Here is a 26,578-nt window from a genome sequence, read left to right on the forward strand (position 1 = left end):
AACTAGGAGTCACACCTAGAACCTGTGCTAGCAGGTTCCAGTACCTTGCTTCCAGTACCTCCCTGGTCAGCTTGTCCTTTTTCTTTTTATGAAAAAGAATCTGAAAATATTCAGGGCACACACCCTTTCCTGTTTGTTCTCGGCTGAACCCTCTGATTGCTCCTGGGACTTCTGACTCCTGTGACGTGTTTGGGATCCAGGTACCCGCTGTGGAGACCTCCGTTGGTGTCACGTCCCCCTGTGAGGCATGGGCTCCCTGAACGTTATCAACTAGGTGCTGGGTGAGAGCCTTGAGGGTGAGCTTCAGAGAAGGAGGCCGAGGAATCTGTTTCTAACCCTGCTTGGGGATGCCCTGGCACAGCTCCATCATCAGTGTTGGAGATTTTGAGATGTCGCCTGTGTGAAATGTAATCATGATTTGCAGTGTTGGGTATGATCTGCATTACCCCCAGACATCTTTTCGTCTGCTGGTTGGCTGCAGGGTGGTATGGCATGGAGGTCAAGTGCAAAAACTGTGGAGTTATGTGACCTCGGTCAGCTCACTTACCACTCCTGGGTCCCATTTTTATCATCTGCAAAATGGGGACTAAAGGAGCATCTCCTCATAGTGTTGTTACAGAGTTTAAATGTATTCCTGCCACATCTAAATTACACAGTTGATAGCAGCTGTCGCTCTTCTGAGGCTAACCTTCCATGTGGCTTCTTTTCTTGATGATTTGGTAAGATAACATAGCTGCCATACACTTCAGTGATTACCTGTTGTTTTTTTAATCATGGAAATAAAATTAACATTTATTGAATGTTGCTAGATGCTAGACACTTGACTCAGAGCTTCAGCTATATCATGTCTCTTAATTTGCATAACCCTAAAGGCAAATATTCTAGCCTCTGTTTTACTGCTGGGGAAACTGAGGCTCATAGAGGACAAGGAACTGGGCCCACGTCACCCAGTGCATCAGTAATGGAACTGGGATTTGACCGAGACGTGTCAGGCCCCAAAGCCCCTGATTTTTCCACTATACGGCTAAAGTGTTGATCCCATAGTGTTGTGGACATTTCACTTTTATAAATAAAAAAGTTCTTCCAGGCCTTTCTTTCTAGAAATATTTTTAAGTGTTTTCAAATTTTGTATTCTTTACATTTCTGTAGAATAGCTCTATAGAAGTATTATTCTAAATGACAAAGGAAAACATGCAAGTAAACGTTCAAAATGGTTTGCCTTGCTGATGATAATTTCAACAAGCATTTACAAAGCTTATTACTTTATGAAGTGCCCCAATCATATTTTAAAGTTTTGATTTCCTTATTTTATCCTATCTGAACTTAATTTGGGGTAGCTTCATTAGGCCACCTGTTGTTCTAACTTGAATTAGTGGGATTTGAGGGGCAAAGTATAATTTAATTCTATAGCTTGTTAGTTTTAATGAGGACTAGTAAAGACTTTTGACTGCTCTGCTTACAGCTCCTTTTTTATGGCTTTCTCCTGCCTTGCTTTCTTTTGCAGTCTCAAAAGCCGACTTGCAAGAAAAGGATACAGAAATAGAAGCAGATGAAGTCTTTTGGAAAACAAGAATTGTACCGATTTTGCATGAATTAGAGAAGGGTAAAAAAAATCCGTTTTTGTTTTACATCAAAAATATCTAGTTATTTATATGTTCCCCATTGCTCTGATATTTTTAGTATACTTTGACTAACATTATTTTGGTAACATGTTCAGAAACAAACGAAGTGATCTATTTATTTACCCAGTAATGTGTGTATTAAATATTGCATGTAAACCTAATACTTAGTGAGTAAAATTATACTTTAAATGTACCAAGAGAACCTCCTTCTAAAATTCCCTTTGAAATATAAATTATCTTCTCTTCTGCCTAATAACTGCTGGTTTGAACTCCTTTGTTCATTCAAGAAAGTGAAAGACTAGAACAGATTTCAGGCCTCTGAAACTTTGACTAAGTCTCAGAGACTGGCATCCTTGAAAGATGTGTATGTGGTTTTCTAGATCCAAATGTGTATATGTCCTACTTTCCTAAGGTTGAGGACATATGTTAGGGATGCTCCTCACAGGGCGGGAAGTGGACTGGAATCTGCCCAGCACTTGTCGCATCTGGAGTGACCCAGCGATGAAGGCTCATTGCCTACAGGTCCCTACAAGGGCATGGAAAGCTCGTTGGAGGCAGGGTCCCGCTCATCTTCCCCTTTGCAATTTCTTGAGGATTCTGTTTCTGAAGCTGGAACTGGCTCCTCTGAGCTGCCGGTGGAGCCCCAGGCCCAGCGCAGTGTGTGGCCTACAACACACAGCGGTCCCTCACTGGAAATCATTGAACGGGCGCCCCTTAGTCTAGTGAACTGGTAGCCGCTGGAAGAAGCCCTAGGAAAAGCAAGGCAAATGAGTTCTCTTCCCCAGCAAGCAAGCAGGGAAGCCGTGCAAAAGACTGGCTCCCTAAAACGTTCAAATGGGCTGGCCGCCATGTTTGCTGTTGGTGCTTGGCTGTGTTTGGGGTTGAGTAGAGACCCTGGGCAGGGTTTCTTGTCCTGGCACTGCTACCAGGTAGGCACGTGACCGTGGGGGTCACATGATCTCGGTGGCCAGCCCAGAAGTCTTAAGAATATGAACACTGTGACTTTTCCTTTTGTAGTTACTAATTATCCCCCTTGTATTAGTGTACCAGGTTAACTTTGGCCCTTTATTTTAGGAGTGTGTGTGTGTGTGTGTGTGTGTGAGAAACCCAAAACAAGTGTGAAGAACAACCAGTCTGGGTAAGGATTAAAAAAAGAAAACAAATTAGGAAATGTGAAATGAGAGAATGAGGCAGTAGAGCAAGAGCCTCTCTTAGAAGAGACCTTCAGCATGAATATTTTAAGAGGGTCCTGAGGGCTCTGTCACCACGGACACTGAGCGGAGGACTTAATAGGAGTCTGGAATTTGAATTGTGGATGAGTCTCCCCGCAGAATGAATATTAAACTCTGAAGTGTGCCATCTCACCCACAGACAATTTTAAGAACAGCAGAGGGGGCAGGGGCTGGATTATTTGACCCTTGAGATTCTTTTTTTTTTTAACTTTTAATTTTGATATAATTTCAGACTTATAGAAAATTGTGAGAATAGTGCCCTAAAATCCCATACTCCCAAATCACCCAGATCCCCCAAATGCTAATATTTTATCGCGTTCACTTTACCCTTTCCTTTCTCCCCCTTTCCTTCTAGTAACTCTTCCTCCCTTGCCTTCTCTCTCTCCCACTGTTTGTTGTTGATTCTGAGCCTTTTTTAGAATAGGTGGCACACTTGATGCCCCCATCCCTAAGTACTTTGGAGTGTATTTTTAGAAACAAGGACATTATTCTTACTTAATCTGGAAATTATCATTGATATAATACTATGCAAGCCTCATCCAGATTTTGCCATTTTTCCTGATTATTTCCTTTCTAGAAAAAGAAAATCCTGGATGACAAGTTATGATCATCTGCCATGTTTCTTTTGTCACCTTTAATTTGGAATAGTTCCTTAGTCTGTCTTCATATCTCATGAGCTGGACTTATTTTGAAGACTATGGACCAAATATTTATAGAGTGTCCCACAAATTGAGTCTTCCTGATATTTTCTCAAGGTTAGCTCCCCGTTAGGCATTTGGGGCAGGTGTATCACAGCAGTTCTGGTGTGTCCTTCTCGGTGCAGCCCGTCAGGAGGCACGTGGCGCTGACCTGCTGCCTTACCGAGAATGTTACCTTCAGTTCTGTGGTCAAGGTGGTATCGGCCCCGTTTATCCACTGTCAAGTTAATATTTTTTCCTTTGTATTTAGTAAGTGTCTTTCGGGGATAAGCTACTTTGAAACTTTGTTTCTCTCCTGTTACTCATTAAACTTTTACCCACCAGCTTTAGCCCCCTAAGAATCTTGATAGTGTTACGATTCAAGTTGTCTCTGAGGCTGTCTGATAATCGTAACAAACCAATTGGTATAAAGAGTTAATTTGTTCAGTAGCATAAAATTTGACCCTTGTGCCTTCCTTTATTTGAAAAAAAAAATGTATTATGGCAATATGTATACATATATAAAATTTCCCATTTTAATCATTTTTAGGTGTGTAATTCAGTGACATTCATCACATTTACAATGTGTGCTGCCATCACCACTGTCTATTACCAAGCTTTAATTTCTTCTTAAGCTAAAATAACAATTCTTTTTTTTGGGGGGGGGGAGGTGCATGGGCCAGGAATCAAACCTGAGTCTCCCACATGGCATGCAAGCATTCTGCCACTGCACCACCTATGCACCCACAGAATAGCTACTCCTGAATAGAACTTACCAGGTTAAAGAGTTTGTGGAGGGAAGTGTTAGAAACATACCTTGAAGACCTCCCTCTGCCAGCACACGGCCCATAGCCTGGACTTAGGGCTTGGGAAGCATCTACCAGTCACAGAAGAATAAAACAACAAAACAAGGGTTTCTTACAATAGGACTCAGGTTTTTCCCTTTATTCAAAGTTAGTCTAAGTCATTTCCCACCAATTCATTTATTTCAGTGCATAACTGAAAGGCACTGAAGGTTGCTTAGCTATTGAGGTTTAAAATTTTTTCTTAGACGTTATTGTTGAAAAGAGCTAAAAATGGCCTGAGTCATTTCCTTCTGCAGGCACACACTTCCTCTATGTGGGCTTTTAAGAGCACATTATGGTATTTATTTAAGATTGATTTCCTACTTTGACATTTTATGATGGAATCTATCAGATAATTTTTTTGACTGAACACCTTATACCTTGGATTCTCTCACGTGTTTCATGTGTATGTGCTACTTTTATTCCTTGTATACTTATTAGTATGGCTACCACTTTAAAAATTTACTTCAATCAGTATTCACATTATAAAATAAAATATTCTAGATCGCCTTGTTTTCTAAGCAAAGTAGTCTTTTTTTAAATTGTCTTTTCTAATAGCCATCACCAAACAATGGTGTACCTGGTGACATTTTGAGATCTTGTTCTGTTTGAGCCCTGTTTTCTCAGATGATGAGCATTATTCTCATGGAAAAATATTGATCATTGCTTTCATCAACAGCTATATTAGCAAACGAATGCATACTGTGCTGTTACAGGTTGTCAGTACAGTGTTGTCACTGTGCCTGTACTGTGATACAAAGTCAGGTAAGACATTCATACTCAGCATGATATCTGTTTAAGGACACCAGATGTAAAGCATAATATACACATATATGCAGGAAAAAGAAATAACAGTACAAGGTAGTATTTGTTGAATGCAAGTTCAGAGGAGATCAGTGTGGAATAGTGTATCTTTTCTGGAGGAGCTGGAGCTCTTGAACTTGAAGGACCAAAATGAGTAGGAATGAGGGTAAGGAGAACATTCGAGGCCAGTGGAGGCATACCTCACAGGGCTGAAAGCAGAGATGCAGGAGTTGTGCTTCTCTTAGGCTCAGCAGAGTGCTGGTAAAGGTGGAGAGCATTTGGGATGAAGGAGGCCAATGGAAATGGGTGAACTTCCATTCTTCAAGATATTCTTTGGGAGACTGTGTATTCTAGATAAGCTAACTGACTTATTAGTTAAGTCAGCATGGTAAGAGATGTATCAAAGGAATGGGAAAAAAAATCAGGTAGATGGAACTCTTAGGAGAAGGGAATAATGCTGTTCCAGGATTTGAGGTTGTATGGGGGGAAATAATTAATGGGTTTCTGTACTTACATTATGTTTGACACACTTGAAAAATTAGCCTTAATTAGTAAATGTTGCTTTACTCTCTTTGCTCTTGTGACAGAAGAAAACATTGAAACTCTTTGTGATGCTTGCACAGAACTTCATCATGCCTTAGAGGAAGGAAACTTGCTTGGAAATAAATTTAAGAGAAGAAGTATTCTCCTGAAGACCTTGTATAAGCTAGTTGATGTTGGTTCAGACTCGCTCAACCTTAAACTTGCAAAAATTATTCTAGCAGTAAGTTTTACTTTCCTCTGATTTAATGAAGTGTAGCACATACAAGCGTTATTTAATGCTTTATTTGTAAATATCACAAAGAAGGTTACAAGTGCAGTGCGTTTGTTTGGAATCTTTGGGGGGGGGGGTGGCCCAGGTAATAAATTGGCATCCAGAATTTTACTAGAAAGTGTTATCTAGTTTAAGATCATATCTGGACTGTAATAGGTAAAATAATAATAATAATGGGCAAATACATTCAAAACAATTGTTCAAGTAACTTGATTAGAGACAAATGTCAGACAAAGCAGAAGCCATGGTTTCTCCCCTTTGGTTCCTGCTGGGTTCTTGACCCATGATTTAATAAATAACTTAAGGTAATTTGGCCCTTGGATGCATTGGCCAAATGTTTTATGAACCAGCATGAAGCAGAAATGGCTGCTTGTGGTCACAGGAAGTTATACCTCAGTGGCCATAGAAGGCTCCCATGCAGTGTTAGAAGAAAAGGTCAGATACCAAATAAAAGTCTGCAGAAACTGTCTCAAGCAAAATCATATTGTTTGAAGGAGGTCCCTTGTTTCACAGCCATAAACAGTTGGAACCAAAAGATAAGACACAATTATTATAGAACATTCTAAGACAGCTGCTAAGACGAGTGAATTAAGCTATGTTTACCTGGTTTCATAAAAGTAAAAGCTTTTATGTTAACTCCCTGTGTTCACAGAATTTAAAATCTTAAAGTACACAGTGAAGTTAAGTGTTAGCATACTTACTAATAGCTTAGTAGGAGTGTCCACTGTTCCTTATTTTGATAATTAAGTCTTTCATACAACAGAATATTCCATCTGTATCTTGTGTAATTTTTTGGTCAGGCACCATTCTTATTTAGCTTTCATCCTAAACGATTCAACCTCTTTGAATAATTGTAATACATGACTCGGAAAGCAGCATTTCTTTGAAATGGTAATTTCAGTGGTATTTTAACCCCCTCCCTTGTAATTAATATCTGATCAATTAAAAAAGCATGAACCCCAGGGAAGATCTGAAAATAAAAAAGTTGTAGAGAGGAAATGAGAAGTCTGGCCCTGGTTTCGGGGCGCCCCCTTGGCCCTGTGTGCGGCTGGGAGAATCTGGCGGTGCAGCTGACCTGGGGCCGGACCTGGACTGCCAGCTGCTCAGGGCTGGCACGTACGCTTTCATCTGAATCCTGGTACACCAAGCCAATAAGCAAAACAAAACAAAAAACCCTTTTTGTTAGAGAAAATGTCATGAACCCATTAATATTTTGCAGAGTAAAATATCATCGCTATTAGGGGGTATCATTCAACTTAATTATATACGTGGCACGGTTTAACTATTTTAGGGTAAACAGCTAAGTGATCTGCCAGATGCTGAATATTTTCTGAATTAAATTATGTGATTAGATGAAGCCCGCTGCCTGACAATTGCTAAATTAGGGATAAGAGCCACAGGCTAACGTGCGGAGTGTGGAGGTGGGAGATTGTCCCTTTTGACTAGCTCAGAGGGGACCTTCAAGGCCATCAGTTCAAAAGCACCTATCTGTTGCCTGAATCTCCTGGGACCTCCAGGCAAGATGTGGTTTAGCTTAGACTATGGTAATGGGGCTCTCTGTAAATTTTTTTTTAAGACTATATTATTTGAAAATCAGAAGAAAAAATCAGCGAAAACTAAAGCTATGTGAGGCTAAGAAATTTTTAATAAATTCTCTCTGCCAATATTTTATCTACCAGTTTAATATTATAATTTACATTTAAAATTTTTATAATTAAAATAATTCTGTAAGCATAATATTAATACTGTTTTATTTAGGGGTTTAGGAGGGCTGCCAGACAGCTATTTTAATTTTAAACTTTGCATATTGAAAAATCCTACAGAAATGTTCAGTCTATATTAAGGTATTTTAAAAAAAAGCAAAAAACAACCACAAACATATTTACAGTATGAAAGCGATTATATCCAAGAAGGCAAAACTCCAGCACTCTATGCACAGGGGGGATCAAAAACAGCAGAAATACCAATATGTTGACAGTGATTATATATATACTAGTAGTATTATGTGTGACTGTAAAACTTCTCTTTAATTTTTCAAATTTTCTTTAAGTATAATGGGCTACTATTTTTAATGTAAGAAAAACTACCTTTCTGTGAGAGTCTACTTTGTGCCAGGGACTCTTCTTGACAAATAAAATAGGCAAGCCCCTTGCCCTCCTGGAGTTGGCACTGCAGCGGGGGAGACAGACAGGAAACACAGAAATCTAGAAAATGCCACAGGGCATTGATTAAAGAAGGGTTCATACATTTCGCCTTTCTTTTCCTTCCTTTACCGTCACTACAGGTGGTTTTCTAAATTGGTTTAGTGGGAAATTCTAGTATCCCTCTTCTTTCACTTTTGTATTTTTAAACAGTCATTCCATTTAATTAAACCTATCAACATTACCACTCTTCTTTCTCATATCCTCTTTAAAAAGTAACCTATACTTTTTCAAAATTTTTATTAATAAAGCCAATCATCATACAACATGAATATTCTTAACATATGAACATTCCATACTTGGTGTGCAATGACTCACAATATCATCAACTAGTTGTATATTTATCACAATGATCATTTCTCAGATTATTTACATCACTCCAGAAAAAGAAAAAGAAAAAAGAAAAAACTCATACATACTATACCCCTCCCTCTTACTTACATACATACTTACTCCTCCCTCTCATTGACTGCTAGTATTTCCCTTTACCCAATTTATTTTACCATTTGTTCCCCCTATTATTTATTTTTAATCCATATTTTACTCATCTGTCCATACCGTAGATAAAAGGAGCATCAGAACAAGGTTTTCACAATCACACAGTCACTTTGTGAAAGCTATATCATATAATTTCATATGTAAATGTGAAACTTTATGAAGTAAGAAATAAATGCTTATCATCAAAAATATGCTTAGCAAAAAGGTCATTTATATTGCATTTACTGTAATTGTTTGATTAGATGCCATGGTGGGTACATATGTGCCCTAAATTTGGGGTGTTGAGTTTTTAGAGCTTTTATTTATATTTTTAAAATGTTCTCGTACTTTTTAAATAGCTGTTTGTGTCTTAAAATTATGGCATGCCTTTATTTCTCTCTGCAATAGAAATGTGTTCTCTTTCTCTGCAGCTTAAAGTAAGTAGAAAGAACCTTCTTAATGTCTGCAAACTTGTATTCAAAATTAGCAGGAGTGAGAAGAATGATTCTCTCTTTCAAAATGACAGCATTCTAGGTGAGTATTTATTCAGCTCTACCATCAAGACAATGTTGTACTTGAGAATGAATGAAAACGTTTGGAGAGAAAAGTTATAATTAATGAAAGCTGGAAGATTTTTATTTTCTAGTAAAATGCCAAAAGTATGCAATGTGTATCTGTGCTTTGTCCTCTATGTTTTCTGCGTTCATTTTAATGCATCCTTTGGAGCCCAGGAGGGTAGCCTGCCTTTTTTTTTTTTTTTTTTTATAATGTTTGTCATGACTTTACAAAACGTTCCACATTTTAAAATTCATTTCCTGGCCTTGGGTTTACCGTTAGGAAAAAAAACCACATTTAATAGTATTTGACATAATTCAAATTTTCAGTCTTTTAAAGTGCTAGGAATGACTAAAACTTGGAAGATATCTACAACTGTAGTAGAACTTTGACATAAAATGGCCATGTTTTAAATCTGTAGGTAGAAGTCTTATTGCAGTCTACCTACCTAGTTTATAATGCGTAATTCTTGACACACCCCTACATGATTAAGATGCTATATTATTATTTAGTTACCTAAATAGACATGGTTCATGAATTCATTTTGCTGATATAAGGGAAGGCAGCAACATGGAAGCCACTTGGACTCTTCTTTTTGCAATATAGGATCAACTCTCTTTTCCTTTTTTTTTTACTCCAGTGGGCAGGATAAACCAGTAATGAAAGAAATGTCTACCATGGAATCTGCTAATTGAGAGGAGTAGATTGAAAAGAGGCAGAGTCAGACCATGACCATGCTGACATTAATAAAATTAAGTGTGAAATATGCATGGTTAGCTTTATTGTAGGTGCCTGGCGTTCATGCTGAGATCCCGTAGTTGTATGTTATTTGGGTGATTATTCTTAAATTGTTTTGGGAAACAGTGGATATTATACTCAAATTATCCCTTTCTATGGTTACTGAGATTTTTTTTAAAGCTTCTAACTTAATTAATTTCCCACCCATATAGCAACAAACATATTTTTAATGGTTTTGTTGAAATATAACTCTTTAATTGTTTCAGTTTTAGTTTTATTAACTCAAGATTTTTGCAACTGAAAATAAAGGATGGTAAATATGAATAAGAGTCAGGGAATGGCATTTAATTAAAAGAACACTTTCATCTTTATATATTAATTTATATGCTAATGTTCCATCATTTTGCTGTCATTACTACTACAGAGACGTTATCTTATCTACATGTAAACTTTTTTCTTTATCCCATATGAGTAACCCTTAACAAGTATTGAATGTAGGTCCTGCCTGACTAATATATTTTTCAAACTCTGTTTGATACTCACTTATAAGGGCCTTAATACGTTTCTCTCCAGCTGTTAAATGCTTATAATAATAATTCATTTTTTGATAGAATCATTATTGGAGGTGCTGAGAAGTGAAGACCTGCAAACTAACGTTGAGGCTTTTTTATACTGTATGGGGGCTATAAAGTTCATTTCTGGAAATCCAGGATTTCTTAATGAAATGATCAGCAAAGGTGCCGTGGAAATACTGATGACTTTGATAAAGCACATCAATGAGAACACCAAGAAATGTGGTGCATGTTTGCCTAATTCGGGCCACTTGTTAGTCCAGGTGAGTAACTTGACAAGGTTAAATTAGTTTTCATGTAACCTAATATCAGTTACCATTTAAAAGGATGGCCTTGGGTGGTGCGACAGTGGCTCAGTAGCAGAATTCTTGCCTGCCATGCTGGAGACCCTGGTTTGATTCCCTGTGCCTGCCCATGCAAAAAAAAAGAAAGAAAAAACTCTATTCTAGTTTGCTAGCTGCCAGAATGCAACACAGCCAGAGACGGATTGGCTTTTAATAAAAGGGGATTTATTTCGTTAGTTCTTCAGAGGAAAGGCAGCTAACTTTCATCTGAGGTTCTTTCTTACGTGGGAAGGCTTAAGATTATCTCTTCCGGCCTTCTCTCTAGGCCTCTGGGTTCCAACAACTTTCCCCAGGGTGATTTGTTTCTGCATCTCCAAAGGCCTGGGCTGAGCTGTGAGTGCTGAGATGAGGTATGCCGAGTTGCTTGGGCTGTGCTTCGTTGTGCTCTCTCATTTAAGCACCAGCCAATTAAATCAAACATCATTCATTGCAGCAGGCACACCTCTTAGCCGACTGCAAATGTAATCAGCAACAGATGAGGTTCACATGCCATTGGTTCATGTCCACAGCAATAGACCTAGGCACCTTCACCTGCCCAAGTTGACACCTGAATCTAACTACCACAGTCTCTGTGCTGGGTCAGGTCCTTCATATTAACTGAAGAAATATATATATATATATATACTTATATATATATGTTATTTTGGTAAAAAATATATCAAGTCAAGAAACAGGTACCAGTAGATACAGTGCCTTACCTTCCTGTGTGTTCCTCTTTTCTTTGGCTTTTTCCCCTGGGTTTGGCATCCTCAGGTATACATGGACACACCAGGGTGGAATCCTTCCCTGCCTGGGGCCCGTGCACCCCTCTGGGTGTGGTCACAGAGGACTCTAGAATGTCCTCCTTGCTGCCCACCATGGCTGTCCACCACCACCTCCCACCTCCAGATGACAGTCGTTTCTGTCATGATCTCCAAAGCCCTCGTGTGCAAGGTGTTGCAGAGCCTCAGGCTTCTCCCTGTCCCCATGCCCTCCTGCCCACACCCTAGTCCAGCAGGAGACAGTGGACCCATTGTTGTTGCCTTCTGAGAAGATGCTTCTACTGTGATCGTCAAGTGCAGTCTATACCAACAATTCCCTTTCACTGTGTGTGTGTTTATAGATTTGGGCGAAGAGGGAGACACTGTGTTTTAGCCTATTTCATTTGCAGAATGGCCCTGAACGGGACATTTTCTCTTATTTAAAACAAAGCAAAAGCTGTTTTGTAGCATATAAACAATAAAATATAAGCAACATCACTTCAAGAGCACTGTGGCTGTGTAAAGGCAGATTGGCTTTTTTAACCACTCAGCTCATGCACAAATTTATCCAAACAGATCTGGCCACGTGCAGAGCTGTTTGTTTGCCACCAGTTTTCAAAACCTGGTAACTCCAGCTGATGTGGCTTTTCTGTTTTTAAAGTAACTTTGTCCAATTGAAAAATAAATTTCTTGTGGCTGTGAATTTGAGAAACATCTACAAGGCGGACAGAACATGAGACAGACATCTGTGATTTCCTCTTATTTGGACTTTCATCCAGGAGAACCTTAGTAGAGTTCACACAGTTTCTGGAGCTCCCCCATTATGAAATGCTGTGCATTCTAGCCTCTGGTAAATGCTGAAGTCATGGTGTTTCCCTAAAGTGTCCTTGTTGGAAGTCATGGAAAACATCTGAAACTGTACCCTGAAGGTTGTATAGGATTTGGTAAACTGAAGCAAAGGAAGAAGGAAGTCAGTGCTCAAGTTATGTCTGGGGGCTGCTGACGTGATTGATCTGTCCAGGGGAGAGGTGGGATCCAGAGTTCACAGTGGAGTCGATGGCCATGTTTCTTCAGTATGAGGCCGTGGGCATCCAGACCTAGAGCAGCAGGGAGAGATAGAGGCTGGTGAACAAGAGGTCAAGATCAGGACAGCGGAAAGAGGAATGTGCACAAGATGATAAACTGATAAAGACAAAAAGCTGAACAATTACTTCTGATAAGAAAAAAAAAGTCACAGGAAATGAAGACTAAGTTAGAGATGGCTGTTAGGTCTTTCAACTTTTTTTTCTTTCTGACTTTGACCAGCTATGTGGAGAGAAGTGCTGAATAGAAATTAAAATGAGAAGAGGGCCTGTTATATTAGCAGCAAGAGATTCTGGATATGTCAGGCCCCAAGTCCTCAGAGCCAGTTATTTCTTGTTTCAGGAAATAGGGGAATTTAAGACGCCTTCAACTGAAGTTTAGGGGTTCAATTAAACAGTGATCTAAATTATGTTAGTAATTAAGAGTTATCCCAAAGTGGTCGTGGTCCTTTAAATCTTGGTTTAGTTATGCTTGATAGTTTTAAAATGTAGCGATTAATACATTTCTGTTTAGGTGCTTAAATAATTCTGTTATTATGAATGTATATTCTTTAGCAAGAAAGTACTTTTCCTCTTTCTTAACCTTGTCTCTGGGAAGCCTGTATCTTCACGTCATGAAATGAGAACCAAGATAGCAGCTGCCCCAGATGGAATTTTGCTCTATTATTGAAAGAAACTGCATACCTGTACAATGGGAACAAATATTCCCATGATTATAGTTCTTAGATTCTTAAAGTTAATTTTATTGGAGATTTGATGACTAAAACAGACAATTTCGAAAGCATTTCATTTGAAGAGAGCATAGGAAGCAGCAAATGAGGTTACTTTCTTATTTACATAACAGTGAAATGCTCAAATCTTATGTTTGATGAATTTTGCCAAAAGTGTATAGTGATGTCACCCACAACTCTATAAAAATACAGAGCCTGATGATGATGGAGGAGATGCTTTAGGGCTCTGTCCCTCCACAGAAGCTTTGAATGACTGGTAAGAGCTGGCACAGACATCTTTCTGGAAGCTCCAGAAAACAGTTAAGATAGCAGTAACAGAGCCAGCACTGAATCAAGAAAAAAACACTTAAATGTGGTAGGAGCTCATGGTACTCTGGCTGGCCCCTCCCAAGCCCTCACTGATTCTGGAGCCAGTCCTGGTTCCAGAGGGAGCAGAATAACCCTCATGCACATATGTGAGTTTGCATGTCTGGCTGAGTCTGTCTGGTGGCAACCTGAGGGACCCCCTCTCCCAGAACATGCCCTCTGTGTAGAAGGCAGCTCACAGAACTCTCCTACAGAATGACGTGGGAGAGCAGTCAAGTCGTGCTGTCTGCATGGCAAGGGGTTGCTGGCTCTAGGACACGCAGTGCAGTGCCTGGCACTGTGAGGAAAGTGTTTCCTAGGGAACAGGGAACACTCATATCTCTGCAGACTGGGGAGTTTCTAGGGCCCCACATGGATGCCATGTCAAGACACATAAGTGGAAAGGATCGAGGAGGTCCCTATACTTAGTCTAGAGTTATTCTGCAATGTCATTGTATGGATAAACTCTGAAGGAGAGCACTCCCACAGATCCATCTTCAAAGACTGGGAAGACATTTTCTTTTTCCTTCTTTTTTGTTACCTCCGGGTATTCAAAGAAAGCTCTGTCATGACACTAACTGGAAACAAGCTTAAGAACAGGCACCTCAGGGTCTATAGTTCCAGTGATAACATACTAAAATTTCAAAACGTCCAGGTTTCAACAAAAGATTATAAAACATGCAAAGAAACAGGAAGTGGTGGTCCAGACCAAGGAGAAGATTAAAGCTTTAGACGCTATCAATGAAGAAGACAAGACATGGGATATTCCAGACAAAGACTTGTAAAAAATGGTCCTAGAAACGTTCAAAGAGCTAAGAAGGGAAACATGGGCAAAGATAAAGGAAATCAGTAAAACGCTAGATAAACACAGAGAAAATATTAATAGAGAGATGGAAATTATGAAAGGCAACCAAAAGTAACAGAAATTTAAAATTTCTGAGAGGGGTACAACAGTATAGTGTAGCTGGCAGAAGAAAAATTCAGTGAACTTAAAGATAAGACAGTTGAGACCACCACTCTGAGGAGCAGAAAGAGGAAAAAATGAAGAAAACTGAACAAAGCCTGAGGAACATGTGGGATACCATCAAGTATATCAATATACACATTGGGGGGTCCCAGAAGGAGAAGAAGAAAAAGGGGCAGAGAGAATATTCAAATAAAATAATGGTTGAAAACTTCCCAAATTTCATGAAAGCCATGAATACATACATCCAAGACACCCAGTGAAGCACAAGCAAGATAAACTAAACAGACCCATACCATGGAATATTATAACCAAACTGTCAAATGTCAAAGGTAAAGAGAGGATGCTAAAGGCTGCGAAAGAGAAGCAATGTACCATGTACAACAAAGCCTCAATAAAATTAAGTTCTGATTTCTCATCGAAAACCATGGAGGCAAGAGAGCATTGGGAAGACATTTAAAATGCTGAAAACAAACAAAAAAAATGTCATTAAGAATTCTATATCTGGCAAAACTGTCTATCAAAAATGAGAGTGGAATTAAGACTTTCCCAGATAAAAGCTGTGGGACTTCGTTGCCCTTAGACAAACTAAAGGGAAATCAACAGATTGAAATGCACTTCTTTTTCTTTTTTAAACTTTCATTTTGAACTAAGCCTCAAGAAATTTCAAGAATAGTACAGGGAGATCCTGTACTGTTCTCCCAATGATGACATCTTACATAATAATAGTGCATTATCAAAACCAGGAAATTGATATGGGTGCAACATAAACAGAGTACTATGTCTGCCTTATTTTGCTTAGTGTAATATTTTTGGGAATAGATGAAGCATTTTTTTTTGTCATAATCTTTGGTGTTGATTAATATGATCGCTAAATTTTAGTGATGTATTTGTTCATGAGAGGGGGATAGCTGTTTTCTACTTATGAAGTGCCCTCCCTGAAAGGTACAACTAACCAAGGACACCTGCCCACTCCCCCAATTGGCATAAAAGAGTAGGCGTTCTTATCCCAGGCTTTTCTTCTTCCCTTCTCTTCCCTTTCTTGGGAAGGAGCTGCTACAGATAACTCATGTTCTCTGTGTTCTTCCAGGGGCAGTACAGCTGAAGATCTGGGGAGTAAATCTAACTCAGACCACAAATATATATTCCCTTGGGTCTTGAACTTGGAAATAAGAGAGAGTGTAAGGCATATGGGAGAGAGTAGTACTTGGTTGGAGGAAGTGGTTGACAGTGGAGGCAGGCATGTTTCTTAATCCTGAAACCCCGAAATTAGATTTACCCACCCAGTCACAGGCTGCGGTAGCCACTGAAGAGCAGTGGAGAACACCCTGTACTCTGAGGGTAGTTCACTTCTAAGAGAGGAAGGCAAGAGAGGGGTGAGGGAGGGCCTGGCTGAACGCCTGCTTTTGTATCCCAGACTCACCAGTCAATAAGTGAGGGGTGGAGAGGGGCCAGGATTATTAGATTAATGGATGCCTCCTCACAAAGAAAGAACATTAAGAGTGGGAAGTTAGTGTCCTCACCAACTATTTCTGAGGAGAACCATTTGCCTTTCAATTACTGTCATGTCTGCTCAGCCCCATCCCTTTGCTGTAGCTGTGTTGTGGCCATAAAGTAATGGTGCTAACTTTTATATGTAATTTGTGAATTTCACTATCATTACTTTGCAGTTCTCAATGCATTCTCTTTTTTAGACTCCTTTTCTTTATTTTGCTGCATTGGTATTCTGTAAGATTTATATGACATTCCAAATTTCTTCTTGTACTGATACACAAAATGGCCATGACTAGAAGAACCAGCTCCCTACACATTTTACCAAGGGAACTGAGGTAGAGGCAGAACATGGTGAAATAATCATAATTATAGGAAAATGTGAAGTAGAATCTCAAGGTAGAACATCAGGGGTTTGAGGAGGACAGAACCATTTCCTGTTGAAGTAGGACAACCAACGCGCCACGGTAGTTATGTGCCAAATAGGCCTCCATTGCCAGGCATCAAGTATCATCGAAGCTTGTGAATTACCATCTATTCTAGTTTGCAAGCTGCTGGAATGTGATATATCAGAAATAGAACGGCTTTTAAAAAGGGGAATTTTCTAAGTTGCTAGTTTATAGTTCTGAGACTGTGAAAACATCCAAATTAAGGCAAGGCTATGAAAATGTCCAAATTAAGGCACCAACAAGAGGTTACCTTCACTCAAGAAAGGCCAGTGAAGTTCAGGGTTTCTCTTTCAAACTGAAAAGGCACATGGCAATGTCTGCTAGTTTTCTCTTCTGACTTCTTGTTTCATGAAGCTCCCCTGGGGACTTTTTCCTTCTTCATCTCCAAAGGTCTCTGGCTATGTGGACTCTAAAAGCTTTTCCAAAATGATTCCCTCTTAAAGGGCTCCAGTAAGCAATCTCACCTTGAATGGGTAGAGACACGTCTTCATGGAAACCATCTAACCAGAAGTTACCATCCACAGTTGAGTGGGTCACATCTCAATGGAAACAATCAAACAGCTCCCACCCAACAGTATTAAATGAGGACTAAAAGACATGGCTTTTCTGGGGTCCACAACAGATTCAAACTGGCACACTGTCTTAATTTCATATGCATGTATCTCCATAAACTCCAATGAAATGCTTAGAAAATTTGGGTGCTGGTGATTTCATGTGTGCAGGGAATCCTGTGTTTGGTTTCTTTTGTCTCAACCAGAATGGTACTAAACATATATGAGACAATATGAAACTTCTCGGGTTACCACTAGGCTTTGGTTTTGACATATGTGTGGTCTCAAATCGGGCACAAATCCAGCAAATGAATGTGTTCTTATTAATAGAGGGAAATGGTTTTGCTGAGGTTGGAAAATGGTGTGGCTTTGGTATTAAATCATTTGACACTGTTGTGGTCTCTGGCGGCTGTGTTTATTCTTTCACATCATCAGCGGGAAGTGAACCATTTTGCAGTTGGCAGTTAAGTTGAGTAAAGCTCAAAGGATTTTTGGTTATAGATATGACAGATGATTGAGAAAGAGAATGAATGCTTTTAGAGTCAGCCAAATAGAGCGGGAAAGGCAGCAGACAAGAAATTAGAGGCACAGGACACCAACCTAACTGGGAGCTGGGAACGTTTTTGAGCTTCAGTTTCCTCATGTGAAAAATAGGGTTCATAATGCCTTTCCTGCTGTTGTTTTAGGGAGCAAACTAGATAAAGCTCACAAGATAGCTTTATAAAGTAGCTGCTGGAATCCATGGCATAACAGCATTCAATGTAGAAAAGTAAATAAAACTGGATCTTGACACTAATTTTGGTTGAGGAAGCATAGTAACTTTCAAACCCGTAATGGTCCAGTTTTCAGTTGCATTATGTGCCAGAAGTGTCTTTGAAAACCGGTTGTTTTCAAAGTTGTAGGAAAACAGTTCTTCAAAGAGCAATGTGATTGATAGTGAAGTTCCTGGGCGAGCCCAGAACCCTGGTTTAAATTATGATGCAGCTCAACGGGAGTTCTGTGGTGGACTGGGAGCTTCTAGTCCCTTTGCTGAGGGGCTGGAGGACAGCAAGAGCAGAATCTGGTGAGCTCACTGCAGAGTGAGGACTCTGATGGAAGAAGAGTGCAAAGGGCAGAAAGAGGGTCATCCTCTCTGGAAATAAGCATATGTGGACACTCATGTTGACCAGCTGCTTCCTCCACCTTGTGCCCACCCCACTGGAATGCAGCCACAGCTTCTGGGCCTTTGTTGTCATCCCTAAGTAGAGGAATGTAAGGCAGGAGGACCCCCTATTTTTAGAGTTAGTGGTTTCTTTTGTTTGCTAAGGTTTTTCAATTAATAGTTGAAAAATTACTTTAAATTGATCATTAATTACCTGTAGTCAATTTGACAAATTAATGCCGAATCTTTTGAATTCTTTTTTTTTAAAATTTTTTAATACATTTATTATTCCCCCGAGGGGAGTGCACCATTCCTGGAAGTACTGCAATACCAGGTCGATATGTGGAGTGGACGGAGCAAGCTCCTATTCCATCTCCCAGCTCCAAAAATCCATTTAATATATTGTCCTCGGATAGAGGATGTATCAGATATTACACTTGATCTTAGCCAAAAGGCTGAGAAGCGGTTGAATCTTTTGAATTCTAATTTTGCTATCTCAAAATGCTGTTTGAAGCTTTACAAGATTTCTAATCTGTTCTTAATATGATTTTCCCCTTTAAAATGGGTCTCCCAATGTTGATTGCATGGTGAGAACTTTGAAGCTCAATTAATTCAATATAAGATAGGACAACTTTACCAGACTCACCAGTCTTCTTACCTGGACATTCTGTGTACAGGCAGGGCCCAGTGCCTCTTATGGGCAAAGAATTTGGAACAACACAGAGAAGAAGCTGTCTCAGAAAAAGTGAACATCATGGAGTGTAGTTCAATCATTTTTTAGCAGAATCACAATGAAATGCAATTCATTACCAGGAGCAGTGTTTATTGTTTGACATATATAAAAAATTTAGGTCCTCATTTGTCTCTGACAAAACATCTGTTAATAAGAATAGTTAAATTTTTATTAATCTGCTTTGTGAATTAGCAATTCCTTTTTTTTTTTTTTTTTTGCCTTTTTCTTCTTCCCACTGATGACCTTCTGACTGTTACAAATCAGGAGATGGGAGAAAATAGGAATTGAAACTCATATCTCTTGGTGAGGTGTTTGATGACACTGAAAATTTTGGGAATTTTTCCAGTGAGTCTTTTAAAAGCTAAACAACCATCTGTATATTAACTGATCCTTTTTTTTCTCCCAATAAAGGTTTTGAGATAGTGTTAAAGATTATATGCAATAAAATACAAAAATATGTAACTAAGTTGAGTTACGGAAAAATATACATTGAAATAGAAAACAAAAAGAAAAACTGATAAATTTCTCCCGGCATAAAGCTTGAACTTGAGTTACCTCCTGCTTGGGACAGACCCAGTGGGTGGGCTTACCCGGGGGTGGAAAATAAAGACTGCTGCAGAGCCCTTGACTCATGAATGCATTTCCACAAATATATCTCTATTCAACTAAGAGTACTGATTTGATTTTAATTTTCACTTATATACAATGAGCTCAAAAGTTGGAGCAAAGTTCAGCATAAAGTAGACCAACTTGGAACTCTGCAGGATTTTGCCGGACTCTCCTCCCACTGATCTTTTAAAATTCTTCCCAGAAAAAGCTACTCATCTCAGCATTCAACACCCTCTTATCACCCTCACCCCCACCCCCTCCAACCCCACGCTATGTGATCTCAAAATGGGGTGGGGGGAGCGTTGGCTTCCTAGCAACATCAGCCTGGTGACCTCTTCCTAACCTTTCTCCTTTAGGACTTTAATCTCTGCTTTACCACCAGACCTCTGCTAACGCCCTGCAGTTTCTTGCCAAAGACTTCTTAAAGTTGGAAATAACCTCCCTTTCCCTTTTCCTTTGTCCCTTCCCTCTCCTCCCTCCTCTTCCTTGTTCCCTCCTCCTCAATCTTCTTTCTGTGTTTCATCTACCTGTCCATCCAGCCAGCCAGCAGAACATTTATGTGCACATTTATTTATTTATTTATTTATTTATTTTTTATTAATTAAAAGAATTAACAAAACAATTAGAAATCATTCCAATCTACATGTACAATCAGTAATTCTTAATAACATCACATAGTTGCATATTCATCATTTCTTAGTACATTTGCATCGATTTAGAAAAAGAAATAAAAAGACAACAGAATAAGAATTAAAACAATAATAGAAAGAAAAAAAAACAAAAAAAAACAAAAACAAAAAACCTATACCTCACATGCAGCTTCATTCAGTGTTTTAACATAATTGCATTACAATTGGGTAGTATTGTGCTGTCCATTTCTGAGTTTTTATATCAAGTCCCGTTGTACAGACTGTATCCCTTCATCTCCAATTATCCCTTCTCTTTTTTTTTTTTTTAATTAATGGAAAAAAAGAAATTAACCCAACATTTAGAGATCATACCATTCTACACATGCAATCATTAATTCTTAACATCACATAGATGCATGATCATCATTTCTTAGTACATTTGCATTGGTTTAGAAGAACTAGCAACATAACCGAAAAAGATATAGAATGTTAATATAGAGAAAAAAATAAAAGTAATAATAGTAAAATCAAAACAAAACAAAACAAAACAAAAACCTATAGCTCAGATGCAGCTTCATTCAGTGTTTTAACATGATTACTTTACAATTAGGTATTATTGTGCTGTCCATTTTTGAGTTTTTGTATCTAGTCCTGTTGTATGTGCACATTTATTGCCCTCCCAGTAGAGAAAGGAATGAGAAATGGTCTGGTCTGTACTTTCCAGGAGCTCACAATGAGAGAGAAGGTGCCTGAATTGGGTGATTATAATTCTGTGGTCTGTGTTGCAGAGGCATAAATGGAATGGTTTGTTAACAAGAAAAAGGACGCTATCAACCGCTAAAAAGCCTTCACAGAAAAGAAGTGAGCAAGAGCTGGGACCTGGAACAAGAGCAGGGGTTCACCAGTGGGAGAAGAGATGGAGGAATGTGATCAAGGAGGACGTTCTGAGTAGAGTGAAGTGTCCGCTCAAGGACATGGAATTGGGAAAGAACAAGGCCGTTATCAGTTAGAAAGGGGGAGGCATGGAGGCAGAAGGAGGTGATTGGTAAACTGAACTTTAGAGAATGAAGGGCCTTTGAGGGAGTATATTTTGCCTGTGGCCCCCAGGAGTCATTTGTTGTCACAGATTTTTGAAGGGGGAAGGCTAGGTGCTGAGATGTCCACTCGGGCAGTAGGGGGCCCCTGCAGGGAGACAAACTTGACAGGGGAGAGATTCTGGAAGGAACCTATTTAAGAGGCTGCAGTGTGAGAAAGCCAAACAGGCTTGACCTGAAATAGGATAGTGGTGATAGAGAGAAGAGGTAGAATGGATGACCAATCAAGGATGAAAAAGGACGGGGTGGTTTAGGAGCCTGGGAAGGAGTGGCTGTCCTGAAAGAGAAAGGAGAGAGAATATACGGGAAAACTAATATCCTTCTAGAGAGCCCATATTCTTTCATTCATTTTTTTCCATTCCTCTATTCCTTTAAAATCATTTAAAAATCCATCTACCTCAGAGTTATTGTCTAATTCATCCATGTTTTTCTGATATCCTAACCTTTCTACTTATACTCATTCTTTCCTTGGTAGATATTCATCTACCCACTGACTGATTGATTGGAGCATTCAGTCGATCAAGAAATGTTTGTTGATGGCCCACTGTGTGCCAGGCACTGGATTTGGGCTTGGGAGCACAGTGGTAAAAAGACAAGTAAGGTATATGCACTTAATGGAACTTCTAGTCTTGAGGGGTAGATAGACAAAAAGACATAATATGAAGTAACCCAATATTAAAGAGTTTGTGTTGGTGTATGGTATGAAATAAAGCTTGAGAGGTAGGTAAGAGCCGGGTCATATGGAGTTTTGTAGGCCTCAGTCAGGAACCTGAATTTTGTCCTAGGAGCAATGGATAAAATCCACAGGACTTAGGGTGACAGAAAGCAAAAAGATGGGATTCTGGGATGTCTTAATGTTTGGTTTAAGCAACTGGGTTGATGGTGGGCTCATGTGTTGACTTTTTACGGTGTATTTTTAAAGTGTTTGATACATATTCCAGGCATGCTATTTCTACCAGCATCACAGCTACATAAATTTGGAAGAACTTTGAGGCACTGTGTCACACCTGACCACGTATGCACTCCACCCAATGTCATATATGTGATGAATGCGTAGGGATTTAAATCAGATAATGTGTCCATATAAATGTGTGCTTCTACGTTTGATTTGGACAGTTTATAAAAGCTGTTGTAGTTGGGGCAGAACAACCTTGTATTGAAGAACCTTACTTTTTTCCTAATGAAATGAGTTTTGAGTGTTTGGGGAATTAAAAAAAAGAAAAAAAGAGCTGAGGTTGAACCAGGAAAATGAAATCTAAGAAAACTCTGGTCCCTTCTGCTACTAAGATCCCTTGCTAGAGATTAGATGTGGGGAGCAAGAAGGTGAGCGTGGATTGGGGTACCCAATCTCTGAAGCACTGGGAATCACAGAGAAGGAAGAGTTTCACATGTACCATGACTGGTTTCCCAAGATCAGGATTCACACAGGCATGTGTGCTCTTTGGTCACCACAAGGAATGCATGTGAGTCATCCTTTGGATTGATGTAAACCAGTGCTTGTGTGCCTGGGCTGTCTCCGAAGGAGGAGAACAGGTACAGCCAAGGCCAGATGATGAGGATTTTCCATTTTATGGCAGTAATAGCCTGGAATGCCTGGTATGGTTTATTAGTCTTCAGAAAAGACCTATTTCAAAACCTCAGAGGCTACGTAATAGATCCCTGGTTAAGTGCAATGCTTGATTAGTTTGCTTCCCCTCCAATGTCTGGGATACTGAAACTTTCAGGAAAGAATTTACTAATTTTTGTAATTAAGTTTTCTATGAAAGACTTGTATACCTTTATTTGAAACATTATTTTTATTTTCTTTGCTTTCAAGGTAGCCAGGTATATTTTAATTTGCAAATCCTTTGTTGTTGTTACAAGGGGAAACTAATCAAAGATACAAATCTTTTTTTAACCTTTTTTTATTGTGAAAAATAATATATATACAAAAAAGCAATACATTTCCAAGTACATTTTAATAAGTGGTTATACAACAGATTTTAAAGTTTAGTATGGGTTACAGTTCCATGATTTTTCATTTTTCTTCTAGCTGCTCTAAGACACTGGAGACCAAAAGAAATGTCAACATATTAATTCAAAGATGCGTCTTTTTTATTATTTAAAATTCTTAATAAAAATTGTAGATGAAAAGATTCAACAATAAGCATGTATATGTTATATTGCTTTGGTATTTGTATGATATAAAATCCTGTATTACTTTTTTTGTGATTTTTAATTTTTTTTATTGTATAGTATAACATATATACAAAGCAAAGAAATAAAAAATCAATAGTTTTCAAAGCACTCTTTAACAAGTAGTTACAGGATAGATTCCAGAGGTTGTCATGGGCTACCATACAATCCTCTCATATTTTTCCTTCTAGCTGCTCCAGAATATAAGAAGCTAGAGGGCTTAAATGATTTTTTATCATCAGAATAGACTTTTTTCTTTCTTTTTTTTGTGAAAAATAACATATATAAAAAAAGCTATAAATTTCAAAGCACAGCAGCACAATTAGCTGTAGAACATATTTCAGAGTTTGACATGGGTTACAATTTCACAATTTTAGGTTTTTACTTCTAGCAACTCTAAAATACTGGAGACTAAAAGAGTTATCAATTTAATGATTCAGCATTCATATTCATTTGTTAAATCCTATCTTCTCTGTATAATTCCACCATCACCTTTATTCTTTCCATCCCTCTCTTTAGGGATATCTGGGCTATGGCAATCCTAAATTTTTCATATTGGAAGGGCCTGTCACTGATATGGGGTAGGGAGATGGAACTATCTGATGTTCTGGAGAGGCTGGGCTAGGTCCAGATAGGTTCAGTATCTGGACCAGGGACCCATCTGGAGGTTGTAGGTTTCTGGAAAGTTACTGTAGTGCGTGGAACGCTTGTGGAATCTTTAAATTGTCCTACGTGTTCAAAGATACATATCTATTTTAAACTGTTTTTTAAAGTTTATTTATTATGGCTATAATACTTTATATTTACATAATCCTCTCCAGTGTGCAAAGCACTTTGCTACCTGCTCTCTATTTGACACATGCAATCACTTAGAGAGGTGAGCAGAGATTGTAATTCCCTTTTCACCAATGAAAAAATGGAGAAGTTGAGAAATAAGTGACTGCTCCAAGCCACAGAAATAGGAAGAGTTGTAGAACTTGCCCCCCATCATTTGACTTAAAGACCGGGGTTCTTGCTTCTTCTGCCTTTTGGGTCTGACATTCCATAACAAATGTGAGGAAGGAAACAAGGATTTTTGAGCACCCTTAGGTCATAGGTAGTGATGATGCAATTTACACATCTCATCTCACTGAATCCTCACCATCTCCATTTTACTGATGAGAAAAATGTGCCCCAGGAGGTTAACTAAGTAACCGATGCTAGGAGTTTGGGATTAGACCAGGCTGTCCAACTCCAGAGCTGAAATGTTTAAACATTGGCATTTACTGTCCCATGAAGGAAGATGACTGCATGTTAAAATCATTAGATGACAGCATTCATTTTATGGATTTACTAAATTATTCTCAGCTTTTAAACAAAGGCTGATGTAGGTAGTTTTTATGAAAAAAAAAATTTTGTAGAAGAAGTCAAATGTGTGAGTTTCTCTCTATTGCTTCTTGGAAGATAATGAAACTAGCAGTCTTAAATATTCCTTGGCCACATCACTATTTGGTGGTACTTATAAAAATGTAGGAGAACTGACTTCTGGGCCAAGATGGCAGTTTAGCAGTGTGCGCGTTTTAGTTCATCCTCCAGAACAACTACTGAATAACCAGAAACAGTACAGAACAGCTCCTGGAGCCATGTCAGCGACCAGACACACAGCGTACCCTAGTCTGGACCACCTAGACCACCTGCGAGCCCCCCCAGAACTGTGAGTTCCCCAAGCCGTGGTGGCTGGCGCCCCTACCCCACAGGCTGCTTCCCAGAGGGGAAAGGAAAGAGACTTTACCAGCAGCAGGGGCTGAGCCCCAACCAAACAACCAACTGTGGAATTAATTAACAAATTCTGACTACAAAAAATAGGCCCCCTCCTGCTGTTTATCCTAAGGGTATTAGGCAACAAATTACTCTCTGTTAAATTTAAAGTAAATATTTTATGCTTTTTGTTTTGGGACAAATTAAACCTGAATTCTAGGACAAAAAAAAAAAAATAGGCCCCCAGTTCAGGTGAACCTGGTCAAAGTGGAGGTCGCTTATTTTTGCCCTGGCGCCAAGGGGGCAGGGCTGATGGAAAAAGAAGAAAAAAAAGGAAGCAGAGGTTTTTGTGACTGTGTTTCTACCAAGGCTTGACTGCCTTTGGATACAGCAGCAGGACTTCTCAGGCTGCAACTGCCCCAGGCATAGGCAGAAACAAGGTTGTTTGAGGGCTTGTCTGGAGCCTGTGCCTTCCCCAGGGGAGGGGTGAAGCCCAACTCAGGTGGAATCCCTCCCTCAAGGAATTCAGACACCAGGGCTTGGTAATTTGAAGCCATTAAAACCAGCCTACAACCTCTCCTCTGTCTCCACCACGCCTCCAGCAGGGAGAGTCTGCCAAAATTAAAGATACCACATCATCTTATGCTGGTGGGACCTGCGGGCAGACAAGCACCACATACTGGGCAGGATAAGAAAAACAGAGCCCAGAGACTTCACAGGAAAGTCTTTCAACCTGCTGGGTCTCACCCGCAGGGAAAACTGACGCAGGTGACTCTTTCCTCCTGATAGGAGGCCAGTTTGGTCTGGGAAAATCCACCTGGGGTCTATAATACCTTCGTAGACCCTCCTCAGGGTGGGAGGAAAAAGGCACCACACAAGCAGGGCAAGAAATAAGAAAACAAGAACTGAAATATTCTCCTCTGTTAAACAAAACCTAAGCTAGAGATCCAGAAAAAGCTGAACTGAATGTCAAAGAACAGAGTGACAGCAAATTCATCCAGCAAGAAAACCCTAGGTAAAAAAAGTGAAAACAATCTCCAGAATAAACTGATTAAGGTAATTAAATGCCTAGACACCAGCAAAAAATAACAAATCACACTAGGAAAATTGAAGATATGGCCCAGTCAAAGGAACAACCTAACAATTCAAATGAGATACAGGAGCTGAAACAATTAATTCAGAATATACAAACAGACATGGAAAACCTCATCAAAAACCAAATCAGT

General features: G+C 39.2%; 1 protein-coding gene and 1 pseudogene across 6 annotated transcripts in view; one reads left to right on the forward strand and one right to left on the reverse strand.

The window, feature by feature from the left end:
• Positions 1 to 26,578, forward strand: part of ARMC2 (armadillo repeat containing 2) — a 143,838-nt gene that overhangs the window by 49,187 nt on the left and 68,073 nt on the right. For 5 of the 6 annotated variants that reach the window (XR_013176332.1, XM_077162592.1, XM_077162591.1 and 2 more), the window contains exons 7-10: positions 1,505 to 1,603; positions 5,768 to 5,943; positions 9,104 to 9,206; positions 10,577 to 10,800. Coding sequence is in view for 5 of the 6 variants with exons in the window: in XM_077162592.1 (XP_077018707.1) it covers positions 1,505 to 1,603; positions 5,768 to 5,943; positions 9,104 to 9,206; positions 10,577 to 10,800 (602 nt within the window). In the remaining variant the exon portion in view is untranslated. The remainder of the gene's footprint in view (positions 1 to 1,504; positions 1,604 to 5,767; positions 5,944 to 9,103; positions 9,207 to 10,576; positions 10,801 to 26,578) is intronic. The other variant, XM_077162594.1, reaches the window with a different exon arrangement.
• LOC143685484 (U2 spliceosomal RNA) lies at positions 18,673 to 18,842 on the reverse strand (annotated as a pseudogene).

The sequence above is a fragment of the Tamandua tetradactyla genome, chromosome 5, assembly GCF_023851605.1.
Source record: "Tamandua tetradactyla isolate mTamTet1 chromosome 5, mTamTet1.pri, whole genome shotgun sequence".
NCBI lineage: Eukaryota > Metazoa > Chordata > Mammalia > Pilosa > Myrmecophagidae > Tamandua > Tamandua tetradactyla.